Source organism: Orcinus orca, chromosome 2 (genome assembly GCF_937001465.1).
Source record: "Orcinus orca chromosome 2, mOrcOrc1.1, whole genome shotgun sequence".
NCBI classification, from domain to species: Eukaryota; Metazoa; Chordata; class Mammalia; order Artiodactyla; family Delphinidae; genus Orcinus; species Orcinus orca.
This window is the reverse complement of record NC_064560.1, coordinates 714,570-728,780: the sequence shown is the minus strand read 5'-3', so window position 1 is coordinate 728,780 and position 14,211 is coordinate 714,570. Positions and strand designations below refer to the sequence as shown.

The window sequence follows — 14,211 nt, the reverse complement described above, 5'->3', positions numbered from 1 at the left end:
GTTTTATTGCTTTTCTCTATTTTAAGGGGTGCTGAAATGTTGCAATTCATTTCTCCACTAACTAGGAAGTGTTCGTTTATTCTAAAATTTTAATATTTCCCTCCTAATCGTTTGTATTAGTCGGGCAACAGAATGTGTTTACATACACACGCACACATATACACACATACACACACGCACGTACACAGAGGTTTTAAGGAATTGGATCGTGTGATTGTGGAGGCTTGATAAATCGAAGTCTGCAGGGTAGGTGGCGGACTGGAGACCCAGGAGGAGTTGCAGTTTAGGCCCAGAGGCCGTCTGCTGGTGTCACCGAGTCTAAGCTCACTCTGCTCGGCTGCAGGACAGGCCAACGAATGGAGACGAGGTGCTGAGGCAAGGAAGATGACTTCATTTGCAAAGCCGGCAGATGGAGAAGATGGCAGACTAGTGTCTCTGAAAAACCATCTTATTGGGGTCTGGTTGCCACTTTCTTTCATAGAATCAGCTAGGGCGAGGTGGTGAGGGAGTAAAGTAAAAGGGCTGTTAGTCTTTCAGAACATCTCCTGAAATGACCAGCCTCCGGAGGGGATGTGTTAATTTCTTCTTTCTTGCAGCCATTCACAGGTGGGCAGGGTTCCCTGGGGCAGGCCATTGTGTATGATTATAACAACAAAAGCAACGAAAAGCAAAGGTTAAAGTAAAAGAAACAGATCCAAGGTGGAGTTCGTTCCATTTATCTCTTCCCCGTTACAGTTGCAGAAATCCTTCTTGTTCAGGGAGAGGTTAGTCTCTCTTCTATTAAGGCCTTCAGCTGATTGGATAAGGCCCACCCACATAATGGAAAGTAACCTGCTTTATTCCAAGTCTCCTGATCTAAATGCTAACCGTATCCAAGAAACACCTTTACGAGAAGCATCTAGAATAATGTTTGAGCGTCTGGGCACTGTGGCCCAGCCAAGCTGACACAGAAGATTAACCGTCACATTCCCCATCCGTTATTCTACTTTACCTATATCTGTGGTAATTATTGCAGTGAGGAAAAACTTACCCTTTGGAGATTTAATATGTCTTCCGCATCAAATGTTTCCCTCACTAAAAGAAGTCATTTAAACCGTACAAGTCAACAACATGGAATGGATTTGTGACGTTTCAGTCGATTACTGCCTGTCCTACGAAACACCCGTAGTATTCTGGTGACGTCAGATCCCAGCCTGTGCCACTGCGCTCGCAGGCGGTAGCGCACCTCGTCTAACAGAACACCTACGTGCACAGGATGTGCCTGCATCCACCTTCAGCACGGGGCACCTTCTCTGGTTCTAGGACCACTCTGGAACATAGCCACAGGAGTTCCGAGAAATGCTACCATCTCATGAGGTCTTTTCCAAGGACTATTTAAATAGAGGAATTTCTGAGACCCTTCGCCTTGCCCCTCATCTGCCTCTACACTGCATCTCCTGAGTCCACAGAAGGAGAAGAGAAGCAGAAGGGATTACCGTGCGGACAGAATACCCTTGGACCCCAAAATGGGAATGCCCAGGGTCTCTGTTGATCTAAATGAGGCCTATACTCAGTGAATACATTTGATTGTTTTCACTTTCTCTGATGTGTGTAAAATCAAGCACAAAACAGCATATATAAGTAGCCCTTTCCGTGATGACTGGTTACATTTTTGAAAAATACATTCCATGTCAAAATGACCAAAGTTGACTCTTTTGAAAAAGTAACATTGTAACACTCCAATAATTGAATGTCCGTTTGTATAAGAATTATATCTTAAAACCATATTTAGTGAGCCATCACTGATATGAATGTACACTGGTTTGTAGTGTAACACGCTGCATTTCTTAAAGTTCAGCGTATTTATCAATAAAAGAGTTTTGGCTGTTACTAGTGGAAGGAAAAAGCTCACTGACTAGGCAGTGTAAGTTGTATATTGTTTGCATAAAATTAATAAAGTGAAGGCAAATTGATAGTATGCTGTAAATATGAATTGCACAAGTTGCACCTTTGAATGTGTGTGTGTGTGTATTTATATACTTAAAGTATATACACATGTATATATACCCACACACATGAATTATTAGAAGTAATTCATTTCCTGCTCTAAGCTCTCAACAACTTCCTTTAGCTTTGGTGGATGGCGTGAAAGTTAGCGTTTTTGGTCTGTGTGTCTGTGCGCGCGCGCATGTGCTGGCTTCCGAAGGGTGATTGCTTCTCAGTGGTAGAAGCGCAAGCTTTACTGATTCTCTCTGCTTTTTCCTACTACAATACAAAATAGTCCATATGGAGAGTAATTGGTTTTTTCTTTAATTGGTAAGAATTGCAGAATGGTTTTGCTCTGTATAATTAATTATAGAAATCGTGTTATAAACAATTCACAAAGCACTGCTTATCATGCATCTGTCTTCAAACATAATTTCTTGCAAATGATTTCCTAAAAAATCATCAGTTTTTCTCCCCTTCTGCCCCTGCTGGAGCATGTCATGCATTTTTTTTTAAAACAAGATCAGTTTTGGGACTTCTATAAGTTAAAACTGTTCTTTCTGTTTAACTACAGTGTTTACCATAAAGTTCAATAAAAACTAAGCCATCCATTTGCTGTTATTTCTTTTAAAAGCTATTATTTATCCATCTCTACTTCTGTGTTTCTTCCTAATCCTGTCTCTTATTTGTCCAGTGTTTAAACAGCAGTGAGCCTCTAGTTATATTGCCTATTTTATAAATCTAGCAAAAATTCCCATTTGTTCCAATATTCAGTCATTTTATTAACGAATGCTATGTAGGTAACTACAGCTATGTCAAAATTTACTGCCTTAATATTTTTTCCAAAAAAATAAAATTTATATGAAGAGAACATTTAGAAGCATTCTTTCAAAAGTGGTACAGGTTATTTCTTGAACAAGAAAGAACTCTGCGTAATCTTGACATGTCTGGAATACTACTTGGAAATACTTTCTCGGACAGAAAGAAACCATTTCTGCTTGGAGAATTTTAGGTTGCATAGACTCAACTTAAAAAAATACCTTAAAATTTCAAATCCAATTTTACCCCTTTCAGAATTATATTTTTATATTAATTTCTATGTGTGCATACTGTATTTTCTCATAATTTTGAAAGAGTAAGTTAGAACTCATTTCTTTATTAGCTGGCTGGAAGATTAAATTCTCATGTGGTTTTTCTATTTTTTTTAATGGTAATGCTGTGCTGTGCTTTAAAAATATTGTTTATGGTATCAGGAAAACTTTTTAAGACCTAGGTAATTTTTTTTTCTTGGAAATTGCAAATTGATATTTTATATTAGCTTCCATGATTTCATTAGGTACTTTGAGTTTCTATTTTTATTTTTTGCTGGAGATGAGTTGAAAGATTCAAGGGTAATTATGGTATTTGAACATTTCTTTATACTGAAAGCAACTTTTGTGTCTGTGACATTCCAGAGGTGAATTTTCCTTGTTTGAAAGCCATTTCCCCCTTTATATACAAAATTAGCATATGTATGGCTAGTTAATATAATCCATGATAACATTTAGGTTTCTTTTTTTTTTCCCCTGACACTGTTTTATAAGATGGATGTAGAAGGTGACTAATCCAGCCACTCCAGATCTCAGTAACTTTTATAGTTTACTGTTCACATTGCTTTTCAATTTAAACTTCCTCCCAAGATTTTTACTTGTTTGTTGTTTTAAGATGTTCTTAATTATCTTTCTTTGTCTTTGGGATAATTTTATGATGGGCATAGTATGGGAGCATCACTTCAACAGTAAGTTTGTCTTAGGATAATGTTACTACATAGTCTTTACATGTCTCTTATGTTTATATCATTATAACAAGATGGGCATTATATTCAAAATGTTGATTTTAATGGAAATTTCCAACATTCTGTTGTCAGGAGCCTGTTGTATAATAATTCCCAGCCGCTTAGTTTTTTTAATGTCTACATGAGTTCTTTTTAAGTCTTCTTTAAAAGTTCATTCATAGTAATATTTTTCTCTTCCTTTTTTTTGATAAATTTATTTATTTTATTTATTTATTTTTGGCTGCGTTGGGTTTTCGTTGCTGCGCGCGGGCTTTCTCTAGTTGCGGTGAGCGGGGGCTACTCTTCGTTGCGGTGCGCAGGCTTCTCATTGCGGTGGCTTCTCTTGTTGTGGAGCATGGGCTCTAGGCACGCGGGCTTCAGTAGTTGTGGCACGTGGGCTCAGTAGTTGTGGCTCACGGCCTCTAGTGCACAGGCTCAGTAGTTGTGGTACATGGGCTTAGTTGCTCCGCGGCACGTGGGATCTACCCAGACCAGGGCTCAAACCCTTGTCACTAGCATTGGCAGGCACGTTCTTAACCACTGCATCACCAGGGGAGTCCCTCTTCCTTGTTAAGGTGCCTATTGAACTCATTCAATATTGGATTGGTCAAATTAATCCATTGTGTTAAGAGAATAACTTTCATCCAACGTTTTTGGCAGTTCTCCCAATTTTTTTTTTTTGAAAAGCACATTTTAGTATATTTAAGGTGAGAAAAAGATAATTAAAATGCTTATTTTTACCTTCTTTTAAGAAACTAAGCACTTTTCTTGATTGTGTTAAAATAAATGTATTTCTTCAAAAAATCAGGAAGTTTAGAGTGGACCCTTCTATAGATCTCTAATTTTTGAGGTGCCTATGACCGATATTGCTCTGTTATAATTCAAGCAGCTTTCACTGAAACTCTTCTTTCCCAATCTACCAACATCTGTAACATTTAACATATTAAGAGCTTATATTCTTAAAAACATTGGGGCTGCATAATATCTGATGTTATTATATCAGATTGGTTACAGAAATGTAACCAAAGATGGAAACTGTGCCGTTTGAAAAATCCGAGCGGTCACACAGTAGGATTTATTTTCTTGTAGTTAACAGAAAGGCAGGTCGCACTCTCCTTCACACCTGTGGTTTTTGAGGCTCTTGGTGTTGGTGGTGAGTTACCTTGGCTCTGCTGGTGGTGGGGGGGGTGCCTTTTGTGTTAATGGAGATGACTGCCCATAAGATGATCGTGTATTTTTTTTTATAAAATATCATCATAAATGTCAAAATTTTATGAAAAAGTAAGATCATTAAAATGATAACTATTTAAATTATAAAACTTTACACTGAAGTTATTTATGGGAGCCAAAGAATATGATAACAATTTGTGATTTAAAAAAAGTTTCCTATCAATTTGATTAGTTTAGTTGTAAGTTTTCAAAACCCAGACTCCTTCTCTTTTATCATCTTCACTTCTTAGGTGAGACTGCTGGTTCTCTATTTATTTTCCTTGACCTTTGGTCTTTAGTTTTTATACTGTATTCTCATTAAAAAATTTTTCCATTGTTTTTACTTTCATTGCTTTTTAAGTATTTTAATTTATTGGCTATTTCTAACCTTTAAGAATATAAAACTTTGATCTATTACCATAATCATTTCAAAATACAGAAGACTGGAACCTGCCTCTGAGACACAGTCAAAACGTATTTTCTGTTATATGTTGGTATAACCACACAAATACAACTACCAGTACCGGATTTCATTTGTTTGGTGTTTTTGTGTGTGTGTTTTTTTTTTAATTGTAAAATTACGTAATATTATGGAAACTTTAAAAAATAGGACAAAACAGTTGCCTACAGCCCTCTTTCCCTAATACAGTCATTGTCTGCTTTTATACTTTTTTCTGTATCCATACCAATTTTTATATTAGTAAAAGTAAAACTCATAGTATAACTATGACTGCCGTATATGTCCAATGTTTTCCATTTATTAGTATATCAAATGCAATTCTAATGGTGCCGTATAGGTTTTTTAAAAATATTTTATTCTGTATCGGGGCATAGTTGATTAACATTGTTGTGTTAGTTTCAGGTGTTCAGCAAAGTGATTCAGTTATACGTATACATGTATCTGTTCCTTTCAAGTTCTTTTCCCATTTAGATTATTACGGAACATTGACCAGCGTTCCCTGTCCTATACAGTAGATTCTTGTTGGTTATGTGTTTTAAATATAGCCGTGTCCTCAGCCCCATTTCTTTGAAAAGGTGTTTTTCATAATTAATCATTCCCATACTTTGTATGTTTTGGATGCTTCAAGTTTTTTTTTTTTTACTATTAAAAATATCACTAACATTTGAAATTATAGGATGGTTAGGCATAATATTTATCTACAATTTGAAGCTAATTTTAATACCAAATGAGTCTTAATTCACATACGTAAGCATTAAATGTAATACCCTTTTGATGAATGGTGTTATATCAATAAATATAGTGAAGTAGCTTTGAAAATAACCAAATCACAACTGCCTGAGTTTAATTTTTTTTCTTTTACTTTAGAGAAATGTCAAAGTCAAATCAGATTAGAAGTACTTGCTGAAAAATCTTAGTTTCTACCCCTGAGCCTATGTTGTGAAAACCCTTAAATTACAAGTATTTGGAGTAATTTCTATTCCCCTAGTAGATCAGGAACTCTTTGAGGGCAGTGACACTGTTTTATATATTTTGTATTTTACACATCATCTTAAATACAGAGGAGTATCAAAAATATATTTAATTATATTTGAAAAATATCTTCTAACAGAAAAAGAGCTTATAATTTTTAATCCCTAAATTAAACTGCTGCTTCTCTTTGATAATTTTTTCCTGTTATTTCATAAAGTCACTGAAGGCTCACCAGTTTTTCTCTCATACATCTATGTGTGTGGAATAACATTTCAAACTTTGTTCTTGACTTTCTTTCATCTTTTAATGTTTGAGCCAAGGCCTTGGCAATTGTTTTCTTTTTCTGACACTAAAAGAAGAGTTACTTAAACCTGTAGATTGTTATGCCTGCCTCATACGTTGCTGTGAGAGTTAAATGAACTAATGCACGTAAGTGCTTCAGATGGTGTCTGTCATCCAGTAAGTTCTCCACAAATACCCACTAGCACCACCACTTCTGTTGTTTTGGTATTAATATTACTAATAAGGGAATGATCTAAACTCAGACCAAGAATCACCTTTTTCTGGTCATGACATCATAATTAACTATCTGGTGCTTCAGTACAAAGTATGTATTCATATAAAGTAGGAAAAGGATTGTTCAGTAAGTATTTCTGGGACCACTGGTTAATTACTTAGAAAACTATAAAGTTACAGCCTCACGTCACAAACTTGATCTCCTAATCACAGCTGAGTAATTCCAGATGGATTTAAAAAATTAAGTGTAAAGCCATGTAACCTATTTTTTTTTAGTTTTAGAAAATTTGGGTATTTATCAGACTAAAGGGTAGGAAAGTCATAAAAGCAGTGGAAGAAATGACAAACCAAAGAAGTTCACAGATTCAAATACATAAACCTTTAAAATTTCTTTGAAAAGGAAAACTGAAAATCTTAAAAAGTCTTTGCAACAAATAGGGCCAAGGGCTGTGACCTTAAAAGATACATGTATGTGTATATATATTTATGAAGACCGCAATCAAAAAGTGATCAACATGTATTAACCAACAATTTACAGAAGAAATAAATGCAAATGAGTAATAAACGTGAAGGAGAGCTCAACTTTACTATCAGTTAAAATGAAATGATACACAGTTTTTCACTTGTCAAATCACTACAGATTTTTAAATGGTTAGAAGTCCTTTAATGAAAGAATGGTAATAGGGGCAGTTGTACTTGGAAATGTACACTGTTATTAACCAATCTGAGAAGCATTTGGACAAGATCTGTCAAGCTTCTTACAATTTGCCCTAATAAAGTCATCAGTGACATAGAGTAACAGGAATGTACAGGGATGTTTATTGCTGTCTTGTTGAAATAAGGAGCAAATAACAAGCAACTTAAATGTCATCTTTTATAATAAAAAAGTAAATTTACTTTAAAACAGAACCATACAAGTAGATAAGTTAAAAGTCATCGTAAATTATTCCTGCTGGAAAATATTAGATAAGAAGCGTCTCCGTGTGATGAAGGGCTGACATGCAGCTGCAGTCTCACTGTGAAGCCACTTTCCTATTGTAATAAAGTAAACACGCTGTTCCTTAAAAAACACAAATCTTTAGCAGCTGTGGGTAAGAGCCCTGGAAAAAGCCTGTCCGTAAAAATGTTGAGCCAATTATAAATTACAAAAATGTGAGATATAAGGAAAAATACATTTTGTACGAAACTCTTCCCTTACTCCAAATTCCTTGTTAATGCTTCTTTCCTGCTCCTTCTTTTTAAAAGCCAGCTTTTGCTAAGACTTGTGCACAGAAAACAAACTAGAAGTAAATACGTTCTAGGTTATTTATTCACATTTATTGGAAAGAACCTTCTGCTTGCTTTCAGTTTAAGTACACATTCTTGGTCATCTTTTTAATAAGAAAACCACCTAAGACCTGAAGACCAGAAATTATTAACCCCTTTTCCTGACATAAAGGTCGCTCTCCTTTAGGCTTAGACTTAACCGAGGTGTGCTGACGCGTCACTCGCTGTGTCACTGAAGTTTGAAAGTTACAGTCTCTTTGCTGCCTTGAAAGGCAGGCCCAGTGTGCCATTACCTCTGGCCACCTGGTTTGGTTTTGCTTTTATCTGAGAGGCAAGTTAAGTATTCTGGATTTCATACCTTTTGTCATATCCTCTGTTGTTCTGGGTTGGGGATTTTTCTTTTCTTGTTTTCTGACTCTGTTTTTGTGTATGCACATATATGTATGTACACGTGTATACGCATGTGTGCATATGTATGCGTATGTGTGTGTGTAAATGGGTGGTGTAAATATGGACCATATATAGGTGTGTGTGTTGAGGAAGTGAGGGATCATGGGTAAGGAGGACAGGAGGGAGGGATGCTCTATAGATTTAAATATAGGAACAGAAGTAGCACAGCCCTAGAAGGAGTATCTAAGAAAAAATGAAAGGATAGTTAATGTACACTTAGGTCTTTGTTTTATTTCTTTAAAAATGCCTTACCACTTTAATAAGATACTTTTAATATTTATCATATTTAAATCTGGCTTTACTATTTTGTGTCTTTCGTAGCATTACCCAGTTAAAAACATACAAGCCCCTTAATTGGTTTTTCCCGTTCTTGCTAGACGTGTGCTGTGGGAACGGACACAGCATGTTCCTGCCTTCGAGGACTTCAAGTTTAGGTGGGACGTAGCCAGGTACTGGTCTCTGTCTAGTCTGTAAGGCGTTTGCCATATGCTAGGCACTGAGCGAGTGCTTCACATGGACAGTTTAACCTTAATAACCCTGTGAGGGGTTGACAGTATCCTTATGTTAAAGCTGAGAAATGAGCCTTAGAGAAGTTTTTAAACAGTTGGCAAGTCCCCCAGTTAGTAAGTAAGCCAGTGACCCAGGCCTGTCCCCCTCCAGTCTGAGCCTTTAACACTAGGGAGCGGAGCTCCGATTGGATCCGTATGGACCTGGCTGGCTTTTCCCTTTGTTTTGTAAATGAGGCATGGGGCCAAGGTACTCAAGCCTCGGAACCTGTGGGAATTCCACTTGCCTGGTCGTGGCCACCTGGAAAACATGTGAGCGAGGTCAGGGCCGTGTCGTGGTGCGTGGGCGCATGTGGTGACATCCCTGATGCACTGGCCCGGGTGCAGGGGCCAAGCAGCTCCGATGCTCCCCAGGGCTGCTTCCAGCCCTGAGCCTTCACGGATGCAGGGTTTGTCCTTTTGTCTGCCTCTTACATTTCTCTTGTGAAAATACCAAATGTCTTGTCCAGCCTTTAAGCATGTGTTCTGCTTCCTTTGTTGAAATTTATGTTAAGAAAATGAAACAGGAATGATAGTAGAGTTTTGGGGGTTGCCTTTTTAAAATTCTGTTTCGAAAATTTACTTTTTACTTTGATCAAGCACCTATTCTGTACCAAGCGCTGTACAACTCGCATCCCCCAGCCATCCTGTAGACCAGGGTCCTCCATCCTTGATGTCCATCGAGATCTCACATTAGCAATCTGGTTCCCTTCTCTCTTTCTCCCACTATCTCATTATTGTTTATGATGGAAGTGAAAACTTCAGTTAATCCTACAGACTCCATTAGGTAAAGCGCTTTCACTGAAGTTCAGGATGTAGCTGGGGTTCGTGGATCAGGAATCTTTCCGGTTTTCGCTTTTGGGTTCATTGTGGGTGAGGCATTTACGTCTTAGATCCATTTCTGGGCCAAACATTTGTAGCGATTTGATAATTGTTTTTTCATATCGCCTTTATTTTGAATATTATTAATTTTTAAATCTAATAGTAATATTTATTTTTCACGTACCCTAAAATTCACTCAGATCAGTTATTACATTATTATGTTTTATTATAAAATACCTTTATTAAAGTTTTTTCTATTTATCAAATTTGATCAGTATTCTTTTTAAAGAGAATCTATTTTTATATGTTTTATAATTATACTTGCGTCTTTTTTTGTACTACGGAGCTGATAGAGAATATATATCATATCTTAATAAGCAGGCTGTTTTCCCTCCCTTTAAAGTCTGTATTTTGAGAGTGTTGGTTAGGCCAAGAATTCTTGAATGATGTGTATGGTAAATATCACTATTCTAGAAAAGGCATAAAACCAGAATGATATAACAACATGAAGCAGAAGCAGGATGAAATGGGAGTTGACTGAGAAAAGGAACTTTTGCAGCTGCTTTTCTAAGCCAACATTTCAAGTGACAGTGGTGAGCTGGAGGGGACCGTTTAAGCAGACAGGAAATTTATTTAAATACTCGAAAAGCTGTTTAATAAAAGATGACATGGTCTATGCATAAGAGTGCACACTTGTGGCTCTGAAACTTATTTCCAAATTTCAGTAGCCTTCAAATTATAAAAGCATAGAATTTCCATAGGAGAAGAAGAACTTGGGGCTTGGTCATTTGCTCCACCCCCTGAGGTCTCATAGCAGTTAAGTAACTTGCTCTTAGTGACAGGCAGGTTCTATCTGCTGGATCTGTGCAGAGGCCTGTTTGACACTGTGCTCTCCCTAACTTTAGTTTTCTTTCTATTTAACAATAGATGCGGTCTGTGGCACAGGTATGTTGTTAGGCTGTGCTCAGAATATAGCATAAAAGATTCTAGTACTTCTGAGTGGGAATATTCAGCATTTATATTTAAAGTGATTTTAGTGCTTTTAACTTTTTCTTATCAAATGTGTTCATCAGTCAGTCTGTGAAAAATTTTCTTTATGACGCCTGACCTCCTTAATTTGTTTTATCACGTAGTTATTTTGGTTCCTGGTTTCGGAAAAGAACTCTTTATGATTTGGAACCGAATAAAATTTATGATATTATAGCTATATAATTAAATGTTAGATGATTCTCTTAACAGTCGTTTTCATGAAATAGTGGAACATCTATTTACCTTTATTACTAAGTGCACTTGTAATGATATTATGGTGAATAAAATCCAGCCCAACTTTGAGGGTGTTTTCTTTCTGTATTGTGGTGGGGTCTCTTTTTTTAGTTCTAATTGCTAAAAATAGTTTTTTGTATTTGCAGCTGGTTTTAGAAGAAGTTTCCGTCTTAGTAGAAAAGATAAGAAAACAAATAAATCCATGTATGAGTGCAAGAAGAGTGACCAGTACGACACAGCCGATGTGCCCACTTACGAGGAGGTGACACCCTATCGACGGCAGATGAATGAGAACTACAGACTCGTTGTCTTGGTCGGTAAGTGATTGTTTTGTGTGTGATGCTGAGGAAATAAGTGAGACAGTGGGAATTTAACCTCAAAGAGAACAATGCTGGAAATTTTCAAGCTAAAAAAATCTCACCTTAACACCTTTTCTTCGGCCTCTAAAATGAAACCTTTAGTCTTTTTGTACCTGTGACATCGAGGAGACTTTCAAGACCTCTGGGCCACGGCGTTGGCATCTTACTGGACCCTCTGTGGGACAGGGGAGAGCAAACACTGTCACAGTGTATTCAGCATATCAGGGCAACTAAGTAATAGAAATGAAAAAATTTAATGTAATCGCGTTTCCTTTGATTCATTTTGAGGCAGTAGCCATGGTATAAGCTTCCTGTGGGTTTAGATCTTTGATGAAGTTCTAGGGTGTTTAAAGCTGGAGAGTTAGCGAAACTGCGAAAAGTAAGTATATGCGGGGATTTCCATAAATATTGGTCTGATTTGCATTAACATCCTAGCAGACGTCTTGTCCAGCCTTTAAGATAGGAGCAGACACAACCTTCGTGTCCCCACCCCACCCTTGTTTGTGTTTCTTTAAAAGTGTGGTGACAGGTGTATAGGCTTCAAGGATCAAAGCCAGTGATTTGGGGGGAAAATTTGGAGCCTAGAGTCTATCTCTTGTTAATTGTGCCTTTATAAACTGAAGATGACAGTTATGCGGATGAGAATAGATGGAAAAGCTAGAGAATCCCCCTTTCCTTTGAAGGTAACAGCGTGTTCGTAACAGACGGTAGGTGACCAGTAGGAAAGGATGCGGCTTCTCACATCCAGTGGCTCTGGAGGGGATCATGGCATCGCCAGATATTCCCACTGTTTGCACTATTTAGAAATACGTATTCACACACTCCAAGGTTTCCTTTATTGACTGTGCCCTCTTCTAGTCTGTGTATACTGGACCCTCACCCCCTCTCCAAGCCCACCTGGAAGAATGTTCTCCATAGGTCTTTTTGTTGCCTGGAGCGCTTACAGTGCCCCAGCTTCCCTCCTTGTGGAGCTGAGCGAGCGAGAGCCCAAGCCTTCCCCAGTTCCAAGTCCTGTTACCTCATACCAATACTAATCCAGGGAAGAATAAAATTAATCACAGAAGCAACTAACGATAGTTGGTGATTATGGAAAGGGAATAGCCACTCCCTAGAATCTTCCAAAGGAAAAGGGGGTGGGGAAAGCTTGGCCTCACACAGATAGAATTAATCATGGGTTTCTGTGAAATGGTACTGTATGCAGATGTCATTCCCCAGCCCTTAAGGAAATTCCTAGTATCTATTTTGTAGATGCCTTGACACTTTTCAGGAATAGTTAATCCTGTTATCTGTGAATAGAGACAGTTTTGTTCCTTCTTTGCAGGAATTTTTTAATTCTTGCCTTATTGTATCTCCTCCTCACTCCAGGCTCCCCAGCGTGATGGTGAATGGCAGCGGTAGTATTCAGTCTTTCACCAGGAAGTATGATACTAGCTATAGGTTTAGCAAATTAAGCAAATTAAGCAAATTCCCTTCTGTTATTAGTTTGCTGAGAGTATTTATCATGAACTGATGTTGAATTTTGTCAAGTGGTTTTTGTCTGCATCAGTTGAGATGATTATATGTTTTCTGTCATTTGATCTGTTGAAATGCTGACTCGTATGGATTGATTTTTGAATGTTGAATGAGCCTCGCCATTCCCAGCACAAACTCCACTAAGTCGTGACATATTAGTCTTTTGTATAGTACTCCGGTTATCTAGCCTGCAGTTTTCTTACGATGTTTTTGTCTGCTTCTGTATCAAGGTAATGCTATATTCATAAAACATGTAGGGAACTGTTTCCTTCTCTTCATTTCTCTGGGGAGTTTCTGTAGAATTAGTATTATTATTTTTTTAAATGTTTGGTAAAATTCTCCAGTGAAAACACATTTGGGCATGGAGCCATCTTTTGGGGGACGTTTTTAACTACAAATTTAATTTCTTTAAAAAAAAAGGGAGGGGGGAGAGAGAGAGAAGGGGTGGAGAGAGGGCGAGCAAGCATGTAAGAGAGTTCATCTCTACACACACACACACACACACACACACACACACACACACACACACGACTGTTAGGTTTTCTTTTTTATTTTTAACATCTTTATGGGAGTATAATTGCTTTACAGTGGTGTCTTAGTTTCTGCTTTATAACAAAGTGAATCAGCTATATGTACACATATATCCCCATATCTCCTCCCTCTTGCATCTCCCTTCCACCCTCCCTATCCCACCCCTCCAGGCGATCACAAAGCACTGAGCTGAACTCCCTGTGCTATGCAGCTGCTTCCCACTAGCTATCTCTTTTACATTTGGTAGTGTATATATGTCCATGCCACTCTCTCACTTCGTCCCAGCTTATCCTTCCCCCTCCCTGTGTCCTCAAGTCCATTCCCTATGTCTGCGTCTTTATTCCTGTCCTGCCTCTAGGTTCATCAGAACCATTTTTTTTTTACATTCCATATACATGTGTTAGCATACGGTATTTGTTTTTCTCTTTCTGACTTACTTCACTCTGTATGACAGACTCTAGGTCCATCCACCTCACTACAGATAACTCAATTTCACTTCTTTTTATGGCTGAGTAATATTCCATTGTA

General features: G+C 37.6%; 1 protein-coding gene across 6 annotated transcripts in view; it reads left to right on the top strand.

Annotated features, from left to right (window-relative positions):
• MPP7 (MAGUK p55 scaffold protein 7) overlaps nt 1–14,211 on the top strand; it is a 251,755-nt gene that overhangs the window by 187,617 nt on the left and 49,927 nt on the right. For all 6 annotated transcript variants that reach the window (XM_049705343.1, XM_033403528.2, XM_049705340.1 and 3 more), the window contains one exon: nt 11,428–11,598. In XM_049705343.1, coding sequence (XP_049561300.1) covers nt 11,428–11,598 — 171 coding nt within the window. The remainder of the gene's footprint in view (nt 1–11,427; nt 11,599–14,211) is intronic.